General features: G+C 39.8%; 1 protein-coding gene across 7 annotated transcripts in view; it reads right to left on the bottom strand.

Annotated features, from left to right (window-relative positions):
• Positions 1-2,672: 2,672 nt before the first annotated feature.
• pard3bb (par-3 family cell polarity regulator beta b) overlaps positions 2,673-23,753 on the bottom strand; it is a 185,001-nt gene continuing 163,920 nt past the window's right edge. For 5 of the 7 annotated variants that reach the window (XM_041057217.1, XM_041057219.1, XM_041057218.1 and 2 more), the window contains exons 24-27: positions 21,888-21,964; positions 5,845-6,060; positions 5,543-5,653; positions 2,673-5,303 (exon numbers count right to left, since the gene is read on the bottom strand). In XM_041057217.1, the coding sequence (XP_040913151.1) occupies positions 5,261-5,303; positions 5,543-5,653; positions 5,845-6,060; positions 21,888-21,964 (447 nt within the window). In that variant the 3' untranslated portion in view covers positions 2,673-5,260. Of the gene's footprint in view, positions 5,304-5,509; positions 5,654-5,844; positions 6,061-21,887; positions 21,965-23,753 lie in introns of all 7 variants that reach the window. The other 2 variants (XM_041057220.1, XM_041057221.1) reach the window with 2 other exon arrangements.

Here is a 23,753-nt window from a genome sequence, read left to right as displayed (position 1 = left end):
ACTATGACGCTGATGATTTGCTGAATCTTTAGACTGTTTTAAGCATCTTCTAAAAACCCATCTTTACAAGCAAGCTTTGTTACAGACCCCCATCTCTGTCTTATGTTTCGATTCATTCTAGTTTGGTCTGTCCCTCACGGTGCTGTGTTGCATATTGTAGCATATAGTGTAGTTTTATTCCTTTATTTGTTTGTTCTTGTTTCATCTTTGCGTGTGTGAAGCACTTTAAGTGATATATATATATAGTAAATAAAGCTTTACTTACTCACCAGCACTTGAAAGGTTATTATAATCAGAACACTGAATGTTGAAAATACACTCTCTCTCACACACACACACACACGCACACACACGCATACACAGATGCACTTTGTAGATCCATGCTGAACACAACGTGCACAAAGTGAACCTTGGCAGTGACTCAGGAGAACTGAATTACTTCCCTCTCTCTCCCCATTGGCTGAAAGGTCTGGGATATGCTAATTAGGCCTTGACTGATAAAACATTCCCTTGGCCTCTATGTCTCATTACTACCTACTTCTCTGACTGCAGCCCAAGTCCAGCACCCATAGTGTCTGATAAATAAGAAAGCACCTTAAGCCACAGACTGTGACTAAATGCTTATTAATCGGTGGGGTATGACCTAGCAGTAGTGATGGCACTCTGCCAGAAAAACTCAAAAAACTTTGTGCTGCAGTGTACCTTATCTCCTTTTTTCTAATTGATAATTAGTCTTGCATTAATTTGGGGCCAACATCTATCTCTTATCACAAAAGGTACAATTTATCAGCTGCTTAAATGATGGACTAAATTGGGTTGGCAATGTTAATGACTCACCTTGCAGGGTATGGGGGACATGAGGGAAATAATTTCTCCTGACTCATATTTAATTAACCTTAGCAGATGTGCTGGGCATGCATGGTAGCTTAAAAAAAAAAAAGTGTATGTATATGTTTAAAACATTTAAAGTATGACATCTTTATCATTTTAAAGTGGATATTTTAATGCAAAAAAGATGTTATATACATAAATATAAAATGTAGGAAAACAATAATAGAAATTGTTATTGTTATATTATAAAATGAGATTTTGGAATTTTTGGATACAAGCAGTGTAATAAAAATGTTATACTTCTATGACAGAGAGGTTATTTAGTTGGTTCCTTCATTCACTGGTATCTGTAAAAGGAGAACCAGCAGTAGCAGAACTCTTCAAAAACAGGGTTCTGGTTAGTACCTTCATCTTGTGCAAGTCATTCCGTACTGCCAAAAACCAAAGAGCGATACGTACGTATGTTTAAAATCTTTGACCATGCTACATCACAACATCTTGTTCACTTTACCCAATTTTGAAATGCTTGCAGAATCAACTTTTTGTCAGGTAATTTGCAAATAAAACAAAATGAACTGAATCTGAAAAAAGTGATCTGAACTATGCAGGGTACCTCTTTCTTCCAGTAGCATGGTAACAGTAGCCAAACACTCTTGTGGCTCTGGTTTACCCAACCAACAACACCAACTATTATTAAAAAGAAACACAGAAAGTAAATGCTTGTGAAGACATCCATACATGTGAATTGTGTACTAATATCAGAGGAGTAACAGTAAGACACCTTCATGTAATGTTCACATCTCAGTACACTGTAGCTCTGAAAAGCGTCACCAGGCACTGAGCCAGCATTCAGAAGAAAAAGACATCCTCCATTGTTGCTTTCTGTTCATTCTGTCTTAAAGGAGTGCAATACAGTGACACCAAAACCATCAACCATGTGACCCCTGCAGGTCATTTCCTCTGATGCTCTGTGCTCTGTAACACATAGGAAACTATTATCATCTAAGCAAGTGATGAAACTGACCTTTTGGAAATGAACAGAACTGTCTTTGGTATAATGGCTTCAAATTCACACACTGTAGATTATTAATTGTCTCATCACCCACATGGCCCTTGGTGGACAATGCAACACGCTATTTTGTTATCCTGTTGCATATGTAATTTACTGTTTCCCCCTAGATCTATTGGTGACAAATATTTACAACCCAACTCCCATTTACCATTTGTGAGTTTTAATGGTACACAAACTACTCTATCACTCACCATGGTGGAGGTTTACCTGCAAATCTTCTGCCTGCTGCAACGTTAGCACTGAGCAAAAGAGTGAATGACCTAAATGGACATGTGAAATATTTTGGTGTTGATGCTCTATACTCGGCAGATGAGATGACCACCAGGCCAGTCTCCTAAAGATGTGTTTTCTTATTGTATTTTCAGCAATAGCTTGACAGTTGGATACTGGTGGAGAAAAGTGATTATAGCATGAAAAAGACAACTGTTTGTAAGTAATTCCCAAAGTCAATACATTCAGTCAATACAAGCCCACTCCTGCAACCTTCCTCCTACTGCAAAACAACTGCCGCCCAAATTTTTATGAACTTTCATTCTTTCCTCTGCTCTTTTCTTCTTAGATCAAACCACAGAGGCACTGGGGTTCTCGCTCTGCATCTGTTTTTGCCATTTCTTCCATCTCTCTCCATCAACACATTTGATCTATAAATCATCTCTATCAGCACCCCCCTCCTTTCTATGCCCTCCTGTTTCAGTTTTCCTTCTTTGCTTCTCTACCAATCCCTCAGTCCTATTTCCTTTCTTTCCTTCTTTCTCTATTTTAAAAAAAAAAATCTGAATTCTTATAACCCATCCTTTCTTTCTGCCCGTCAACCTACATTCTTCTTTCTAATCACAATCTAGTTTTTTTTAGGACAAACCAGCAAATGAGACGGTTTTGAAACATCTACTTCACATTCTTTTGCATGGGCTTCGGTTGAACTACTCTCAACATTCATCCTTTAGTGGTATTTCATCCTTAGTCTCAATAACATAAATGCAATTCACCAAATCCTGAAATGTCATTTTAAACATTTAATCTTCATTGAAATTAATACTGCTGAGCTTGGTAGTGTCAAACACAGAAATGCTAAGCTAGACTCCAACTCTTAGTTACGCTTAATTGATGACTTAGTAAGTGGCTAAATGGATATACACAATGGTGCAGCAGTGAGAAGAGCACTCTGATGCTCAATTCATGTTTCAACAGGACTTGTGTGCACTTCAACACATGGTGACGCCTACGCCACCAGGTCACAGAGATGTGCAACGAACATCCTTCACACCCAAACTACAGTACATCATACACAGAAAATATAGAGAAAAAGTGGCTGCTGAGTAACACAGAGTGAAAACAAGCTCTACAGCTGGTCAGTTTAACACCTGCCCAAAAACAGAAAAAAACCCAAAACATTTCTGCCTGATTTACCGCTCAGTATTGACATCTGCACGGCTTAAACAACTCAGCTCCACATCCAGTTAAAAAAATAAAACAAGATTAGTACAAACTCTAGTACAACACAGCACATTGTAGTGGTTTGTTACGTTATCTGAAATAAACTGTTGAAACGCAATTATTGGAGTTTTGCTCATTTCCTGCATTCTCCTACTTATTTTACAATGCTGCCTTTAAATGCAAGCACAGTTATCACATATGTGCTCATCCCCAACAATGTCGTTATGAAGAGTAGATGCCTTGATACGGACACTGTACCGCAGTAGGAAAAGGCAGCATTAAAAAGCTTTGGTTTGTGTATTGCCTATTATGAAATTATCATCTTGTTCTTAACCAAGCTCCTTCCAGAATGTCAAAGTTTATAGGATGATATTAGCATTCTGATGAAGCCTCGCAAAATGTGGCTGTCAGCTTTTTGTTTATGGCGATGGATTATCTCTGAATTGGATGTCTGACAGAAAACCAAAAATGGAGCGAAAACTCTAATCATGCTGGAATGATTCAATAAACACAGGCTGACTCCATGGATTAGGTAGATATGACTGTTAAAATGTGATTCATGAAAGTTTTTCATACATTCAAGTAGGGGTCGTTTTAAATAAAGTTAACTATTAAAAAAAAAAAAATCATTCAAATAATGGTAATATGTCCTGAAATTAATACATCCATTTGAAATTTTTTTCTGTTATCCCGAGGAGATCATTTAAATGCAGGAACAGGTTTGTTCATAAGTGCTGCAAACCAACAGCCAGGCATGGTTTAAGACTCCTACTGTTATCTAGTCCTGTCCTGGAAATGTATCTAGACTCATCGCTACTGAGAGAAATATTCTGGACAAAAGTGAAAGGCAATCACAGCATTATTACAAGTATATTATTACCGAGACAGATAATTCATACAGTGCTCTACTGTGCTCTCGTGCACTTCAATCATTAAAATGTTTCCGTAAGTTGATAAAACAAAACAAAAGTTGATCATCACACAAATAGTGGAGTTCTCCCTGTTTGGCAAACTGAAACTATAAGGCCTCAGAAAGAGCACTTTTTTTTTTTTAATAATTGATTGGGAATGGATATGCCATCTTACTGCATAGTGTTTCAGCAGCTTTCAGCAGATATTCCTAATATAAAGGATGATATCTTCAGACTTCAGACTGCCGACACAGTTTGGGAACACAGGCTCATTTTGACTTCTTCCATCATCTTCTACATCTCAACTCTCCCTCAAGCAGAGACTCAAAGACCTGCAATCGCATTTTTGTTAACATGAACTGCTTCAGTCTGATTAATAAATTTGGCTTTATCACACATAAGTACTGACGCTGAAAGATGTTATTTGTCTCTGTAAATGGCCACGTAAGTACGCTAATACATGCTACTTTTTAGGGTATTTTATTTTTTATCTTGCTGGTGGAGCGGCAGTAGTGAAAGTACCAGGTACAATGTGAATGAGTGTGCAGAGCTGTATTTATGCCTTTAGTGGCTTAATTTAAATGGATCCAATTACCTGTGACTCTGACTGATTCCTGAAAGAGACGACTTAATCAGAGTATAGTGAAACCAAAAAACCCTGCTAATTTTATACTCTGGGTAGACTCAAAGAAATTTAAATGACTTCAAACAACAAGACATTATGCATCAAACCAGCCACTCTATAATTAACCTCCTTTACCTTGCTTGTCTGTGTATTACCATATACTTTTCAACAGCGTAGACAATGTTTGATAATGATGGTGATTTGAATCGCACCATTAAGAGGTTTCAACTCTATTTCACTGGAGTAGAAAAAGCAGAAGCACTGCACAATAGCAAGTAATAAGCATTCTGCTTTTTCTCATCTCTGCAATTGATTTGTCTACACAGCTGCAGTCATGGCATTCTTCTGTCTTGGGTTGGTTTGGTGTTGCTGTTGCTGTCTTCCTCCCTATCCAGCGTAGCCGTATTGGTCTGGACTGGGATCCAGGTGCCTGTACCAGTCAGATATGTTCTTAGGTTTGTTACTTTACTTAAAATCTACAGCTGTAAAATTTAATTCTAAACTGTTCTTTTTTTCATCAAAGAGAGAGACAGAAATGTTTTACATATTGGAAACATACTGCTTTCTTTTGTAATCGTAGAACACTGTACAGATCTAAAGTTTAAAGAAAGGAGGATTTCAGCTCTAAGAAATTACCTGGGATTGTCTTCATCCACAAACTGCCCCTACCTGTAACCTCCACCCCCAGTCCCACGCATCATAGTGTCGTACCGTAGGCCACGAAGCGGAGGGGTGGGAGACGGGGGCACATCCTGTCGCAAGGGCCCTCTCTGCTGGGAGCTAGAAAAGAAAACATCGGAAAACAAGGTGTTTGTCCATACACTTAACAATGATCATGTTTACAGACAAGTCAGACAAACAAAAAAAGAGTTGACAAGTCAAGTGTTTTTCTGACAAGTCTGTTAGAGGTTGACTTCTGAGTGCAGCATGCACCGTGTGTTTTATACATACAACAACATGCATTTAATTACCTCGGGTGTGGGTAGTAGCCAGGGTCAACGCCCCGAGGGTCACCTGGCCGTGGATATGGCTGGCCAGGTGGGTAACCAGAGTAAGATGGACCAGACTGGGAGTTGGGGTTAGGGTAGGGCAGGGACTGGGGGTATCCCTGTGGGGCCTGGGGAGGTCCAGGGTAATGACCAGACCAGGGCTGCATGGGATAGTCAGCTGGATCCAATGGACCCCGCCTGGAGGAAAGAAAATTACAACACAAAGTTTTACAGAATTCAACAAGTGAGTTTTCTCAACTCAAAAATTTGTTTGACTTTTTTCTTTGCCCTGTACAAAGGGCAAACATAATGAAGTCATTCACAATAAAACATCATCATCAACCAACTGCGGGCACAGCAAACACCATGTTAGAGTTGGTTGTCTTTGTTTGGTCCGTGATGTTCTTTTCATGTCTTTTAATAAGAAAATATCAGTAAATTTTAATACTGCAGTTATTGCCAGTTTCTCTGGTAAATCTGTCAACTAAATGTCTTTAAATATTCATGAAAATCTGCTAAAAATGTTTGTTTTGGACTAGAGAGGAGTGATAGAGAGGAAGAGGCACACGCACAGCCAACAGCTCATCCCAGCCAAAGATCACATAGCAACAGAATATAAGTGACATGTGGCAGTTTTAAGTAGGCTAGGGCTCAGTTAACATGCACGCAAAGGCAACGGCAAACACACACGCACACACACACACGCACACACACACACGCACAGCTGTGGTAATCCAGTCCAGGCCTGTTAATAGATATCAATGTCTTGTGCCCAGTGGAAAGCAAGTACACAAACATGTGTCGTCCACATAGCTAACATTACGAGGTATTACATTTTATCTCTCTGTCTTTCTGTCTCTGTTCATTTGTCTGCATTTGTTTCTCATTCTCATCTCTATCTACCCATCTACCCATCACTTTCATTCTCTCCTCCATTCTCTCATTTTAAATTTTGCTTGAGTCTTAATCCCTCCATTTCTGAATGCACATTTGTTTACGCTTGTTTGCATAAATGTGAGATTATGGTAAATGTGTTTCAGTATTAAAAAAATGCTGCACAATTGTGATTCTGTCTATAATTACTGAAACAGTGGCTTAATATACTTCAAAATGTGTAGTGAACCATGTGCTTGTGTTAAAATGTGTTCAAAGCAGAATCATGCTATCCTCACCGAGTGTCATAATGACACTTATCATTGATATGCATAGTTGAGTGGGTGGGGCGCCTCAACCTCCAACCAATCGCAGAGTTGACCTGTTGCCTGGAGATAATGGGAATGTGCACAGAACCATGGAGACAGACCAACTGAATCAAACACAGATTTGTATATAAATACATGCACACACACACACACACACACAGTGTGCTGGTGGTCCCCATGCTGACGCCTGTGTGTGGCAATTTGGGTGGTCAGCAGTGGAAAGTGTCTAACTAACTACATGCCCATCATGTTTGGGATGTCTGCTTTAGCCCCTCCTGTCTCCATATCTGCCATGAGAGTGTGTGTGTGTGTCTGTGTGTGTGTGTGTGTGCATGTTAGTGAGCACGTTACATTTCTGCCTCTCTGTCAACTCATCTGTCAGCCTATCCGTCATCTGTCCTCTGGTTTTCAACTTATTCTGCTACACTTACTGTAAGTCATTCTGGTTAAGCGTAACAGCTACATGTCTCAAATGTCTCTCTTCTTGATAGTCGCAGCCGCTTTGTCTGCTTCTCTACTGCTAGAAAGTCTACCAACATGTCGGTCTGCCAGCTGCCCAGTCTGTCCATGTGTCTGCCTGGCTATCTCTCTTTTTAGAAGTTTTATGGCTACAAGTCTGCCTGCCAGCCAATCTGCATGACTTGCTATCCGTCTCTGAGCCTGTATACCTGGCCCTGTATCGGTGGGTCAATCTGTCACTCAGCATTTGGCCCCTGGCCACGATAATGTCGCCAAGGCAGAGATAAGAGCAATAGAAAGGTGATGGGAAGGTGAGAAAGGCAGGGCAGAGAGGAAAAGAGAGAGATGAGAGGGAGAGGAAGAGGAGAGGAGGAGTGTAGTGGGAGGTATGAGGGAGAGATACAGATGAAAAACAATGAGAGGAGAGGCAAAGAGGTGAAGGAGATAGAAAAGAAGAAGGGAAAAAAAACTCAGAGGAAATGGAAGGAAATGTGATGAATGTAAGAAGCAAGGAGGAGTGAGGGGCCAGTTTTCTGTCCATAATTTGGCAGATGAGACACTGAAAAAGACTCATGGAAAATTGGATTTCACCGAACTCCTGAGGTTTTTTTTTTTTTTTTTGGCACTTCTGTGATCTTACAGTGGTTACAGTTATGAAATACTGTACTGGCTAGTATGACTCTGACTAATGAACATGTGCTTATTGGTTGCTTGTGGCTTGCTCAGATTTCTATGTGATGCCCTGTCTCCAAACCTTTGTTTGCCTTTTGGCAGTCTAAGAGTGATCTACTGGAAATCAAGAGGGAAAGCCTCTGGAAAATACTGAGGAGGACTGGCGTTTGACAGGTGTTGGGTAAAGTTTAAAATATTAAAAAAAAAAAAAAAAAAGAAAGCAAAAATAAAGTACACACGCTTTTAATAAGTTAATTTATAGGCATGTGCTTTAAATTTAATAGAGCTTAAATGATCAGTTGATTAGGTAATCAAAATAAAATTGCAATTTTAATAACTGCTAAATTGTTCATCTGATTTATCAAACAAACATTTGCCTGTTGCAGTTTGTCCAATGTAAACTTTGTTGGCTTTCACTGTTTTAAAGTATTATAAATAGAATATCTTTGCACCTTTGGTTGGAAAACACATTCAACTTAAAACAAGTGACAGTGGGCATTGCTCTCTATTTTCTGACATTTTACAGACAGAGATTAATTGATTAATTTACAAAACAATTGCAGGACTAATCAATATTAAAAACAATGACTAACTGCGGCCCTAGTGTCTTATGAGCGTTTCCATATTGGGACTGGAACAGAAATCCAGCGGGAATCTGCTGTAAATCCGTTGGCAAGTTTGGAATTCTCTCTCCAGGAACCCAGTGAGCACTGCACAGCAGCTGGGGATTACGGGGTAATGAGGGTGGAACCCATTACTGGTGTGCACACACACACACATACACACACACACACACACACACACACACACACACACACACGGATAAGAATATAGCATGTGAGCTGAAACTTGTACATAGACATACACACCCACAGGACCCAACATTCGGCACACTCATATGAACATGCACAGGCATGCACACACACACACGCTGAAAACCTTAGCTTAAATGCAGTTCTAGCTCCTAATCACCCCCTCCCAAACCCCACGAACTCTGGAGGGGGCAAATTGGCACACAGCTGGAGAGGAGTTATGAGGAAGCTGGTGGTCTGTGTGTGTGTATGTGTGTGCACATGTGTGGGTGAGAGGGAGAGACACAGAGAGAGACAGAGATAAAAAGGGAGAAACAGATGTAATGAATGAGAACAAATTTCTGGCACATGCAACAACTAGTTTAACATGACTGAGAGAGTAATCAAACCACAACGAAAGAACTAAAGACATTCCCAGCAGAACAGAAACACCACTGAAGACTCAGTTTGAAGTGAAATTCAACTATGTAATAATACCTGTTTAGGGATGACTTCCTAGATTTTGTTAGCCGTGCAAACAGAGGATATAGGTTAGATATTTGAAAGGATAATTGGAAAGATTTCTCTCAAGGTCTGACAGTAATTGAGAGTAATGTGAGCCTTTCTAATTCCCTGGCATTTAAAAGATTTCTGATGGATTTCGGAGGAAACAAGGAGTTTGTTATATGTCCTCTGCACCTGCCCCTCTCTCTCATAAAATACACACACTTTCACTTACTCTTCCTAAAAGGGCTGGATACAGCTGTTATACTCGTAGAAACACACACACACACACACACACACACACACATACACAGCCATCTATCACCCCAGCCTGTCTCACAGAGACACGAGTATCTTTAAGAAAGAGAGACAAGACGTAGCGTTGTGACACAACACATTAAAAAACTCCTGAGAGCCAATGACAGCCACATCGCAGATGGATTGTCTCAATAAAACCAGACACTACAGCATAAACACTAACAACACTGCTTCAAAATTAGAACAGAGGAAAAGTTTCAGATGAGAGGGGGGGGGGTTATAGAAGGTGAGAAAAAGAGGAGGGGGGACAGTTTTAAAGTGAATGAGAGAGGAGCAAAGGGAGGAGGAGGAGGAGATAAACTACAGCAGCGTTAATTCAGTTATCTTCTTTATGAGTCTTTATAGAGCTGAGTCCTCACCTTGTGATGATACCCATTTAAAACTGATTCTAGGCTTGAGGTTTGGAAAGAACTTCATATATTCAAATTGCATTCAACAGTGTCAGATTCTTTGTCAATGAGAGTCACGATATTTTGACAGTCTGGTAATAAAACAGATTAATAGCTCAAATTGTTCCACAACTGCTGTTGTAATGTCATTTTGGGAGCCACAGTGAAAATGGAGCTGCCGTAATATAATGTCCCTGGAGTTAAACTATCTTTAACTTTGTTTCATCTTCCTAATGTGATACTTCATTATAAAGCTTTAATCATGGAGGCATCACAGTCCAAACAATGAGGCAATAAAATCTTAAGTGAGAAATAATGAAGGGTAGAGAAAATATTTTATCTTCTATCTAAGGAAGGGTTAGGAAACAGTGACAGTGAAGTCTATTTGAAGGAAGACTGTACTAGAATGAAAATGAAACTTGTGTCACATCTCGGGTTACTTTCCATTTACATTTAATATTAGTTTTGAAATGCTTAGTAAATGTGTTCCAGCTTAAAACATCAACATACTGTAAATTATAGCATCAAGTTGGTTATGAAACTGACATTGAAAATCTCGATCAAAATCAGTTGGCACTTGAAAAAATTGAAAAAAAAAAAAAGATGATCAAGGAATGAAACTAAGACTTGTGCAATAACAGTAAAAATGTCTTCATTATAAACAAATTTGCCCGAATGCCTCAGATGACAAAATATGAAATATGGCCCTTGAGCTGCCTTCCATAATAATATTACACATTAAACAAGGACAGTTTACAAATATTTTGCTTTCACATATGTGGCATCATTATGAACCCTATAAATTAGAGCTTTAAAAGAGCTGTTGAGTTTCAAGGAAAGTAGCTGATGCTCATTAATATGCACATTTATGCTGCAAAGTGCTTCAAAATCCAATTATATCATCTGATCCTGAGGGGGATCCTGAGATATAATTATGAAGTTTTTGTTATGTGTTGTTCTTCATTACTATGTTTACTAGCATTGGTCCACACAGAGAAACAAAGGTGTCAAAATGAATATATAGTGCCATGTGTAACATATAGAACAGTGGAGGCACAGATTCAGAGTAAATGTGCGAATTAAGACAGCAGAAATTTCATCAGCCAGGCAGTGAAGCAAGATTTTCAGGCATAAAGCAGGGAGGTAAGGCTTTCAGCGTGATTGGCAGTTGTCTTTGTCTAAGTAAAATCACTCTAAGCTGCTGTGTGAGCACACTGCACAGGTACAGTATACAGCATCTGGAACTGTCTTAACTGTGAGTGGTGAAAAACAGAGACTCCTAACAGAACACAGTCATTAAGAGTGACGCCTAAAGCAGCAGAGAAAGCTTCTTCTGTTTTATTAGGAGAAGCCCAATAAGACACTAAGCTGTTTTCCTACTTATGGTTAAGTGGTTACATACTGTGTCTGAGTGTGTGTGTGTGTGTGTGTGGCAGAGATGGTATTCTGTTGGTTCAGCTGTCAGTGTGGATTGTACTGGTGCTTGTGCATGTGTGTGTGTGTGTGTGTGTGTGTGTGTGAGACCTCCAAACCCCCCCTTGACTCCTGACCTCGTGAAGTCACATGACACTCCATCAGTTCCCACCAAACACTTAGGCGATGGGGTCAAAGGCTAAGCAAGGGTATTATCAGCCAGGATTAGGGGGCATACCAAACACGTAGACATAACATTCAGACTCTCAATACCATTTGGTAAAGTTAACAAGGACATGACTATTACTAACACTGCAACTACAGTGGAAGCCAAGCTAACATAGTGTTTTATCATCATGAACATCACTGACATGGGTTAAAAACAGCTGATTTTCTGGATCTTACAATAGGTCTTTCATGAGGGCAGTTCAATGCTGCCCTCACGAATACCATCAAAGCTAGACTTGTGTTATTTATTTATTTTACTTTTTGAAAACCAACAGCAAATCCAGCTTTCTGCAGTAAGGTGGAGTCTGATTTTACTCAAATTGAGCACATCTGAGTCAAACATCGTTGGTATAAAAAGGATGAATGGAGGGCTAAGAGCATGCAAAATAAAGATCAGGCATCATTATATCAAATAGGGACTGTTTTATCAGCTAAAATGAATATACAATCTTTTATTTCTTGATCTGTCAACTAATTTAGTTTTTTGGTCTAAGTGCCCAAGATGGAATTACTGAGGACTTCACAGTGAGGGAAAATGTGTTTGAAGCCAACAAGGAGCTTAAAGGCAAAGACCAGACCACTGCAGAATAAAATCTTCATCTGTATTCCTTTCAAACAACCAATGAGAAAAGGACAGAGAGGGGGTAGGTGAATGTAAAGGGGATAAGAAGTTGGAGTAAACAGAAGACAAAGAGGTGTGTCTGCAGAAGGATGAGCCAGTCAGGGGAGGCAAAAGAGGAGGAAGGAGGAGGAAAGGACAAGACCTGGAGAGAGGGTGAGACACAGGTTGTCCCTAAAACACAAGATTTAGAGGACAAACAGACGGTCTTGCAAAAAGTTACTTCAGCCAGGGAAGGCGTGAAGCTTACAAGAAGCAGAAAAAGCTCTGACATTCAAGTAAAAGAGAGGACAAGGGAAATAAGCTTGAAGAGAAAGACAAGGACAAGACAATGAGGTGGAGGAAAATGACCAGGGAAAAGGAGAGAGAGAGTTTAGATTTGAAAGCTGAAGAAAAAGGGGTGATGAATGGGGCTAGTGGAAGTAGAAGAGATTGAGCCTCCCAGATGGAATTCTTGTGAAGCTGAGAAGAAAAACATGAAAGAGGAAGAAAGAAGCAGAAAATGAGAAGGGAGGAAGAAAAAGTGGCGGAGGGGAGGAGGGGTAGAAGAATGGAGCAGAAGAGAAGAAAAGAAGGAAAAAGGCAGAGAAACAAGTGCTGCCCTCCAGAGAGCTGGCATGCTGAAGGTCAGCATCTGCTGAGAATAATAGGCCCTACTTTAGAGGAGTGTGCGCGCACACGCACACGCACACACACACACACACACGCACACACACTCCCGGATGCTTGTTCATACAGTTCACGTTTGAATGAAACTATACACCTTTCGGGGGCACCTATCTGTCTTTGTCAATAAAGTTCTGTCAAACATGATTAATCCACCTGGATTTTACAAATTACAAACTGACCAGTCCAGGAAACTAACATGATTACATCCCCTTGTGTATGTAACTGCGTGTGTGTATAATTTGGGAAATATGTGTGCATCAGGGAATGAATGTGTGTGACTGTGAGTGTGTCAGGGTGCATAATACAGAGTACTCGTATTAAAGAACACAGCTGAAGTGTTAAGAGAAAAAAAGACAAAGACAGGCAGAGAATGAGATGAAAATGACCACAGGAGAATAAAAAGAGGATAGCGGGGAGCAAATGAAAGGATACAGTAATACAGTAAGTACTTAAAGTGAAAAGCATGAGAGAAAGCAAGAGCGAGAAAGAGGAAACAGGAGAGAGAATCAAAATCAGAAAACAAAAAAAGTAAAAAAAAAAAATATATCTATGATGAGAAAAAGAGAAACAGTATGGAAAGAAAAAGAAAATGAGGTGGGAAAAGGACAGAGGAGAAACCCATTAGAGGAAAGTGAGAGGAACTGAGGGATGAGGGCCTTCCAGATGGTAGGAGACTGTTGCCTCGGAAACACAGAGAGGGCAGAACAATGGGGATTTGGAGTGGTTTTTCGCATCCCATCATAATACGGCCATGCCATTTGGAAACTGAGCGATGAAGCTAGAGCCAAAAAAAAATCGCAGAGACCGACAATTTACTGCAGGAAGCTCCTAACAAAAAAATAAAAAATTTAAAAAATCTGATCAACATGTGAGAATGAGAGATGAGCTGACGGATCAACGAATCAACAAGCTAAGAAACATGCCCTGTACTACCCCTTAATGCGGTTCAATGTCCTTCAGACCCTTTACAACTGTTTTTCCACTGCTTTCTCTCTCTCTCTTTACTTGTTAGACATCAGCTCCACCTTTAGTGAAGTGTGAACACAAACCCTCTAGAAACTGTCTTATGACGTGATCAGTTATATTATCTCCTAGATTAGAACAGATGATGATGATGGCAGGAGTCCTATTTTGCTGCAAATAAGAACAATAATATAGTGACAGCAGCCAAAGCAGATACAAATTGAGGAGAAAAAGATGTCTCACTAGTATACAATTAAATAATTTAAATCCAGATTATTATATCAACACTTAGGGAGACCAATCAAAATATGTGTGGAATAAAGTATTTTTTTTTTTTTTTACCACTGTTATGCTTTAATAACTTCATAAAGGAAAGGTATTGATGTCTAAGGTCATATATGGCTGTGTTATAAAATCTTCATATGTGTATATGTTATTTTGAAGGTCACACTAAATTATTAAAAGATATTTGCTCTCCATAAGAAAACTGTCCCAGAGGGCCGAAGGAAATAGGCAGGTAGAGGTGTGTAAATGTCTAAATAGCTTTACAAAATGTGCACTTATTGCAGCAGTGTTACATCTTTGTTAGACATTATACACAGAAATCACTTTTCAATGTTCTGAAATGTACCTTACAAACTAAATGAGTTCACAAACTCTAATATCAGAAGAGATGATAACCTTGTTGCAGAGAGCACCTCTTGAAATTAAGCCATCAGTCATGTTAAATGGTGCAAACCAAGTCGCTAGCCATTTCAACTTTTGGATACTTCACTGTGCAACAACCAAAAAGACAGACTGATCACATTAGCAGTGAAGTGGCTGCACCTTGTAAGTATCTGAATGGGCCATGTCTATCTATACTGCATGAAATTATCAAACTAAAGATGACATTTAGTTAAGACAGAGTCATACATAACCACTTATAGACAGCATAGTGGGTGACATCCTGAAACATCATGAAATCCATTACTGGTAACACCATATCCCACTCAGATACCTTCCATTATATCACATCTTGAGCCAATATGGTTCCCCTCAGCAAGATGTAATAGTTTCAGGCTGGTAACATTTTGCTCTGTGCACGACAATGGGGGTACAAATTACTGATAAAATTTCAATCCCTCAATAGCCACTAATTTGGTACATGAGGAGAAGTTCTGAAATTATACTTGTACCACACACACACACACACACACCCACACTCACACTCACACACACACACACACACACACACACACACACACACACACACACTCTTATGGTCACACAGAGATATGTATGCACAAACACGGTTTCTGCATTTGTATGGTACCTTAAGAAAACATATGGTTTGCACTTTACCTGCACACAAGCAGTTACTAAACCTATCACTACTATTACTGCAGTGACTTTGGATAATAATGGGCAAATGCTAAATTTCAGTTTTGTTGAAAACATAAAGCGTACTTGGGACTTTAATAGTGAATGTAGGACGCTGGAGCTGAATGTAAATGCGTACGTTCACTCACTAACTTGACTGCCACAGCCTCACCATTTTATTTTCATGTCAAACCCCTGCCTATTGAAGTAACATGAGCTGCTTCCTGTTTCAGCAGATTCATAAATCACCATAACAATCCGCGGTGCCTTCCATTTGGTATCAAAGAACTTGATGATGAACTCAATTTAGTGCACACACTAATCATGTTGCATGTCATACTTTGAGTAATGGGGAAAAAGAACTTCGAATGCACACACAAACACATTTAATTATCATTTAAAGCCACAATTTAACTTTAAGAATTTCTGGAAAAAAATTCTTGTTGCCGAACAGGGACGACAGATGGTCATTAGGCTGCTGCCAGATGTTAACATTTCACAGCTGCAACTGTTGAAATGTATGAAGCACAGTCCATCTTCTTGTTCTTCAGACAGAAGTAAATAACAACATATAATCCCTTAATCTATTTCCCACACATCGCATGATTAACTGCTGTAATTTATATGCAAACTATTGTCTCCCCTGAAAAAAGGTCAAATTTAAAACAGAGAGGAAGACGTGATACCAGTTTTCAAATAGGTATTGAATGAATAATCAATTGAAATAAATGGTGGATTCTGACTTTATATGTACCATGAAAAACGCTCTGTCTCCTTTGGTAACTACTGAGTATAAACCTTCAATACCTGGGTATTACTCTGCCACAATGTAACATTTATGTGTTTAAATTTCACAACTTGTACTAGACCTCCTTGACTCCACATGAGCACAGTATCACTTAACACCAGTTTAACTCCAGGATACCCAAAAACCTGTTAGACATTCACCGGCTGGGACCTGAAGGGAAAATTTCTTCCCTCACCTCAGGGTCCAGGCATATGAAAGCATATCATACTCTTGTCATGCCGGGACCCGTGGGTTCTGCAACACATTATGGGTTGTAACCCAACATTTTAGAGTCCACGATCAAGATCAAAGCTGTGACCAGGACTCTTTAAAGCACCAATGGGTGAACACACTCGAAACACTAGAAGCAAGGAACAAGACAGGGTCAAGAGAGAGAGAGAGAGAAAAGGAGAAACGGGAGGAGGGGAGGTAGTCTGTGAGAGGCAGGGTCTTTCTTGAGATCCCCTACATGGCTAACAAACAAGCAGAGTCTCGATGAGTCCAGAGACACACAGAAAAACAACTGGACAATGGGGTGGTTTGTGCAGCAAGTTGTAAAGTGGTCTGGGAAACTCTCAGGCCTGGTTGGGAGGTCTTCTCAAGAGAGATGGAGGGAAGAGAGGCAGAAAGAGAAGTGAGAGGCATGGCCATTTCATTTCCCTCCCCAGCAGAGTGAAATGATATTCAACAATGTCCTTTTCACCCCGAGTTCAGAGAGAAAGAGAAGGAGAGGAGGAGGAGCAGAGCAAGAGAAAAAGGAAGAAAAGCAGAAAGTGGAGGGAAATGAATGAGGAAATAAACTAACTACTAACTAACGACTAAAAGAGACATACAGACGGAGTGCAAGACGCAGTATGACATCTGCTTTCTAATTACTAATCATCTAATTATCATTATAATGAGGAAGTGACAGCCTTCCCAGAAACCTCTACAAGAATTCTGATTGGCTCTTTAAATCCAATAAGAGTAATAACAAGGACAAATGGGAAAGGGTGTTTGACTAATCAAATTGGGTCAAGGCTGTGTTTTGAACAACAGATAGCTGTTATCAGCAGAAACAGTCATGTCTTTGATCAAAGTTGATTAAGTCCAGTCTTATGTGCTTTAAAACTCACATCCACAAGCATGAGGTCTTCAGAAACAGTCATCAACAGAAGTATGGGCTGATGGAAGAACCATAAAACGCACAGGGTGGGCGGGTGGTTTATTCGTTTATGGATATGAGTGGGTGGGTTATAGCACTCCAATTGCCATTACTTCTCATTATGGTGGTTACTGACCTCTCATTTTTTCAGCTACCAAGTTAGTTTCCTGCCTTCCTTCCGTCCTTTCTTTCTTTCTTAATGATATTTTTATGGTCAATAAATCTATCATAACTTAACACTGTTGACTGTAAAGATGAGCCTGGTACGAAATCTTTAAACTTTATTTTATTCTTTTATTTTTTCCCTTTTTTTGTTTCCTTTGACTTTGTTTTTAATATGAAACAACGGGAGAAAACAAACATGTCTACATGTGTATGTGAGACAGAGAGAGAGAGAGAGGGAATGTGCAAATGGGTCAGTAATGGCACACACATGGTAGGAGCGCAACCTGCTCACACTGACTATACACACACTCTGATAGCCATCTACTGACCCCAGAATGACTGAAACTCACACACACAGGTGCATATCCACCCATAGTAATGGACATGTATGCATACAAATCACTGAAGTTATTTCAAACAGATGTACATTCATTCTCAAACATTAACCAAGACTTGGAGAGTGGTTGCATGTCATGTAACCACAACTTCCTGAGTTTGATTCTGGCCAGAAATATTTTTTCATACACTCTTCTCTCTTTCTTTTTTTCAGGTCTATTTCCACTCTTATCTAATGAAATGAAAAGGGTGCAGAGTGTAGTTTCATATACTTGTTCTTATAACACATATGAATAAATTCCAATCTTAGTCCTAAACACACCAGCATAAATGTCTTTCATTATTTAAAATTCAAATTGTTTGTCACATGGGTGGAGGTACAGGGACGCTCTCTCACTCTCATCTGGGTTCTTTGTTTCGGTATAATACCACCACTGAGGGACAGTGAGATGGAAGGGGAGATGGAAGGAAAATGGTGAAGTACAGAGACGAAGGTGAGATGTGGAGGATCGGGGGTGGGGTGGGGTGGAGAGGTCATTTCAAGAAGATGGTAGCGAGAGGAGGGATTCGGGGGATTTGGAGTGAAAAGACATGCAGAGTTGTGTCTTCCCCTCTTTCCTTTTCCGCGTTGTCAACTTTCCTGTTCCATGAAAACTCAGCTCTTAAGAAAAATACTTTAAAAGAGTACGAGAGTTAAGGGTGCTATTTTCTGAATTTTGAGCAGAGATCATTAAGCACAGAATATATGAGCAAGTGAAGTACTGAATGTTTGAATGGGTTACAAGTTGCTGATAGACTAAAATCACCTGGAGAAAAAAAAACGCTGGATCAAATAATATGCATTAATATTTATCATTTGATAACATCCAACATGGTTTTATGTGTAAGATTATTTTAGATTCAGGAGTACAGCATTTAAAATCACATTTAATTACTCTGGCAAAAAATGACTTCGGTGTCTGTGTTTCGTGTTCTAATACGTCTACTTTCCAAAACACTGAATAATTTTATGGAGAAGCAAAATATACAATATACCCTCAAAAGACTCCTCTCTATTTCATGTGGTGACATTTGCTGACAGTATGTTAAGTAAAGTGTTTCTGCTTTAGGCAGGCAAACATCATCCACTGCTGCTGGGTCATGTTTTAATTTTAGAGCCATCAAAATCTCGTCTCGTCTCACACTCACACAGCACACCCAGTGCTCCAGTTAACTGATTTTGAGTCAAACATACAGTACCTGACTAAGCAGCCCCACAGCTATTTCTGGACTCACTTGGAAATAGTAGAAACACAAACTCACAAATACACACAAGCAAATACACAAACATCGTCCCACCCACTCACGCATACAGGTATACCGGCATGCAGACACTAGATACACACTGCCTGCCAGCTATTTCCGAGTGAGTGGTGAAATAATATGTTTTCATAAGGTCAACAGCCTGGATGCGGTTTCCAAACATGATCTCTTCTCTGACTCTTTAGTCCCTGAAATATCTCTAGAAATAATTGACAGCAGGAGAAGGAGCATAGGCAGTGATGAAGAGGCAGGGAGAAAGCTAAATAAACGACAGAAGGAGAGACATTAAATCTCTGAAAAGGAAAACATTTCTGGGTTAATCTATGTATTTAATAACAGCTTTTTGGCTTTCAGATTGGTGTGCTCATTGTGGAAAACTTTCATGTTGACTCTCTTCAAATATGAGAGGCTGTTATGGAACTAAGTGCAATGCTCACATCGCATTTGGCATCCAGTTTCCAGCTATATATTTATTTATTTGTTTATTTTACAAAAATAATTTAGCTCTTGTAATATGGGAAATTGTCTCCTCAGAGTCAAATCTGCTGCTTGATAGTTCTAGTCTTTAAAGCAACACCCCCTAGTCTTCACTTGGATGGTGTACACAAAAATGTCATATGTAAGAAAACTGTATTATTGGTGACATGACTGTTTTAAATCAGACTTCAGCCGTGAAGAAAATGTTTCAGAACTGTTACCAGGTCGTAAGTGGGCAGATTGTCAGTGACTTTTATGGAAAAATGACTCGGGGCCTTTTTAAAACATGAGGTCTACATGTAAAATTGGCACAGCATTTACGGATTACAGTGCATGTCTGAAAGTGGAAACAGAGACGGGGTGTACTGTATGTGAGAGTGTGTGTGTCCAATTTCCCAAGGCTTTTCAGATACCACAGCCAGACCTCAAAACTATCATCACTGTTCTCGCTCCCATCTGCCAAAGTCATCACCCACACACAGGCATACTCTCTCTCTCTCTTACACACACACACACACACACACACACACACACACACACACACATGAAAGAGGTGTGAAATAGCCATCCTTCACCATTTTAACAGGGGTGGGAACCTGGCTATAAACTTTCTAACGCTCAAAACTTCTGTCTGTCATTCCACTTACTGACTTCCTCACTCTCTCTCTCTCTCTCTCTCTCTCTCTCTCTCACACACACACACACACACACACACACACACACACACACACACACACACACACACACACACACACACACACTCAAATGCACACACAAACAAACATTTGTTGTTGGCTTGTTGGTCTGCTGAGGTGTAAGTAGTCAGAAACAAAACAAAATGAGGTGAGAAGAAGGTAGTAAATTACTTTCACTGGAAAAAAAAAGGAAATGTGGACAAGAGTAAGATATCACAGAGAAGAAAAGGGGGAAAGAGGAGAAGGAATTAAGAGAGGAGAAGAGTACAGGAAAAGATGTAAAGAGGGTGAAAGTGAAGAAAGAGAAGGAAATTAAAGTTGAGGCTTTTCATGTCGGAAATGAAAAATGAGATGCTGAAAAACTGGGAGTTACCGATGATGGCTGGAGAATATGGTATGTTTTGGATTGTGTTTTGTGTTGACGTTAATACGTTTAAATGGTCAGTGAACAGCTGCGCCTTCAAGGAAATTTTACAGAAACGTATATATAACGGTGGCCACTCAGGGACAGAATATTTATCTGACTACATCAGAAAACCCATCATGAGAAACACATGGAAAGAATCCTTCAGCAATTGATTGGTATGCTCAGGAAGCTGTTATTGTTCTTGTGTTGGCTAATGTTAGTGATATTTCATGCTGTCCAGGGAGGAAAACAACAAAATGCACTGGGCAATAGGCAAACACATGGTGCACAGAGATAGTTGAATGGTTATGCTTCCCTGCTTGACTGTCAAATCTGACCAGAGCTGTCTCTTCTGTGTCCTCCACTCACCTGCCTCCTGACTTTTCAACTCTCTGAAAAAAACTATTCAGTCTTAGATATAAAGACAGAAAATTTGCCCAACATTGCCAAATGTTGGGCAAATAATATAAATAATATAAACTAGGAGGAAACTGACAAATATTGCAGGGCATTTACAACAGTTATTTCAGTAAAAAAAAAAACAAATCAGTGCCTAAGTGACTTTAGTTCATGTAGCTGCTGATTTGAAATGCAGAAAACAAGCAGCAATACATGCGCTAATGCCAATATTCATGATAAGTTCTTTATCCTGTAACAATGTACACAACATGGGTTGGAGAGTGAGGTGCTTGAGATTGTTCTTCAATTTTTCCTAAAACTAAGAAAAAAATGTTGCCAAAATTAAAACACTTCAGTGAAATGTGCAGCCTCAGTATAATGGCTGACATTTGAAGTTGGAGACCAAAAAAAAAAAACAAAAAAAAAAAAACACCACATAAAGACAGTCATGATGACTTTGAAACTACTGCACGTGCATGAGCCAAGGTAAGTTTTGGTGGGGGAGCAGATTCAGGAGTCAGGGATCAGTTTTCAACCCCTGTATGAATGTGTCTTCCCCAGGGAGAGGATAGGGTGAGTTCCTGGCTGAGACTGAGGCCTCCAGAGACACACGGAAAGACATACAGACTATTTAATTATATGTTTCAAAGAGGAGAGGAAAAGAGAAGAGAAGACATTTAATACTTTTTGATATTCTTATAAAAGGGAAGGAGAAAAAGCAGTACCTTGGTAAGGAGGCATACTGACGTTCCACCTCTTCGTAACGTGGTGCCAATCGAGGATCTGTCCCTCTGCCTGGAATCTGGTAAAGACAGACAGCTGGTTAGTTTGTGGGTGAACTTATTCCAAATGTTTTGATATTTTCAAGTAAAGTAGCCTAAGTTATATATTTGCCTGCTTTAGATACTATTAAACTGAAAAGCTGTGAGCCTAAGCGTGAATTGAGCACGCATAAGGCCGTCGTTTTCTGTGTTATGTGTGTGTGTGTTTGTGATACAGGGGTAATTTAGGATTGACAAGGGCTAGTTATTAGGGATTTAGAGTTAGAGTTTCGGTCTTCTGAGGGTTTTTTTTTTTGGTGGGGGTCTCCATCCTAGATTAGGTTACTTCAAAACAGGATGGAGTCGTCTCGCTCAAATACACACACACAAACAGAGTCGCACATACACAGTCACGTCTCATCTCCATCTTGAGGGAAAAAAAAAAAGATTAAGTCAAGCTGCTGACAGTTCAATCTCTTGTGCGTCCTCTCTTACTCTTCATCTCACTGCTTCTCTCTCTCTCACCCTCACATCTAGTTTTCTCTTACTCCACTTTTTCCCATTCCGCTCTTTTTTTTTTCTACCCATACACACACACACACACACACACACACACACACACACACACACACACACACACACACACACACACACACACACACACACACACACACACACACAGGCTCTCTCGCAGAGATTATCCCAGTCTATTCAGTAGGGAGATTCCGGCTGCTGGGGTACTCCTTAAAGAAGCTGAGTAAACCCCAAACGAGAACCTCAACAAGCTCCATTAATACACACAAATACACAAGCCATTTTCTTTGTGGGACACACTTAATATTGTAAATGAGACTCATTTTAATATATAAAGTAGGGTGACAGAGTGGGACATGACTCAGGCTGACTGCCATAACTGGACAAATGCTGAACTCTACTAATAAAAGTAATACTTCTTTGCAGCATTGCACAGTCCCTCCAGGGTCTATGTAACGCTGAGTCTCTGAAAACAGCCCATCAAATTTAGTCTATCACACCACTGCCTCTGTAAAATGATGCTTTTTTGATAATACACATCCCTATAACACACATAACTATTTTTAAAGTACACTGTTGTACCTTCAAACAGGTCATTGCTGTGTGTCATTGCACATTTTTGCCATAATGCCCTTTAAAAGTAGGGTGTACGTCTTGTTCCCACATACTGGGGAAAAAAAAAGAGCTTAAGAGTGATATTAGATCCAAAAGAACATAATGAAAGGAGGGGAAAGTGCATGAGTATGTCCCAAGTGGTGAAGACAAAAGGTTGAGGGATTTTTAGAAAACTTGCCTCTTCTTCTCTCTTTGACTCAAGGTAGTGCTGTCAGTGCGGAAGGTGCTGAGAATTAGATATTACAGACCACGGCTTTTCTTTGCTCTCTGCCTCTCTCCTCTTCTCTCTGCATTCCAGGGAATGATGCCAGGAGGCACATAAAACAGATTTGCTAGTCCTGCTTTCTTTTGAACACCTGTCTTTATAGCTTCAATATCTCAGGTAGAGAGACATAGGGAAATTAGGAGGGAACAGAGAGGTGGAGCGAAAGAATGAAAGGCATTAGATGGAAAAGAAAGGAGGAAGGAGAGGTAGAGGGAACGAGAAGTAAATGAGTTAGAGAGAGCTGGAGAGGGAGATATAGAACGGAGGAGGGACATTACGAAGCCATTGAGAAGTGGCAGGGGGAGAGAAGAGATGAGAGGTGAATTATAAAACAAGGGAGTGAATGGGGTGAAGACGGAGACGACAGAGTGGGGAGCTGAAGGGAACATAGCGACACGATTTAAACAAGATGTTAA

Source organism: Toxotes jaculatrix, chromosome 15 (genome assembly GCF_017976425.1).
Source record: "Toxotes jaculatrix isolate fToxJac2 chromosome 15, fToxJac2.pri, whole genome shotgun sequence".
Lineage (NCBI taxonomy): Eukaryota > Metazoa > Chordata > Actinopteri > Toxotidae > Toxotes > Toxotes jaculatrix.
Note: the sequence above shows the minus strand (reverse complement) of the source record. Positions and strands in the feature narration are given on the sequence as shown.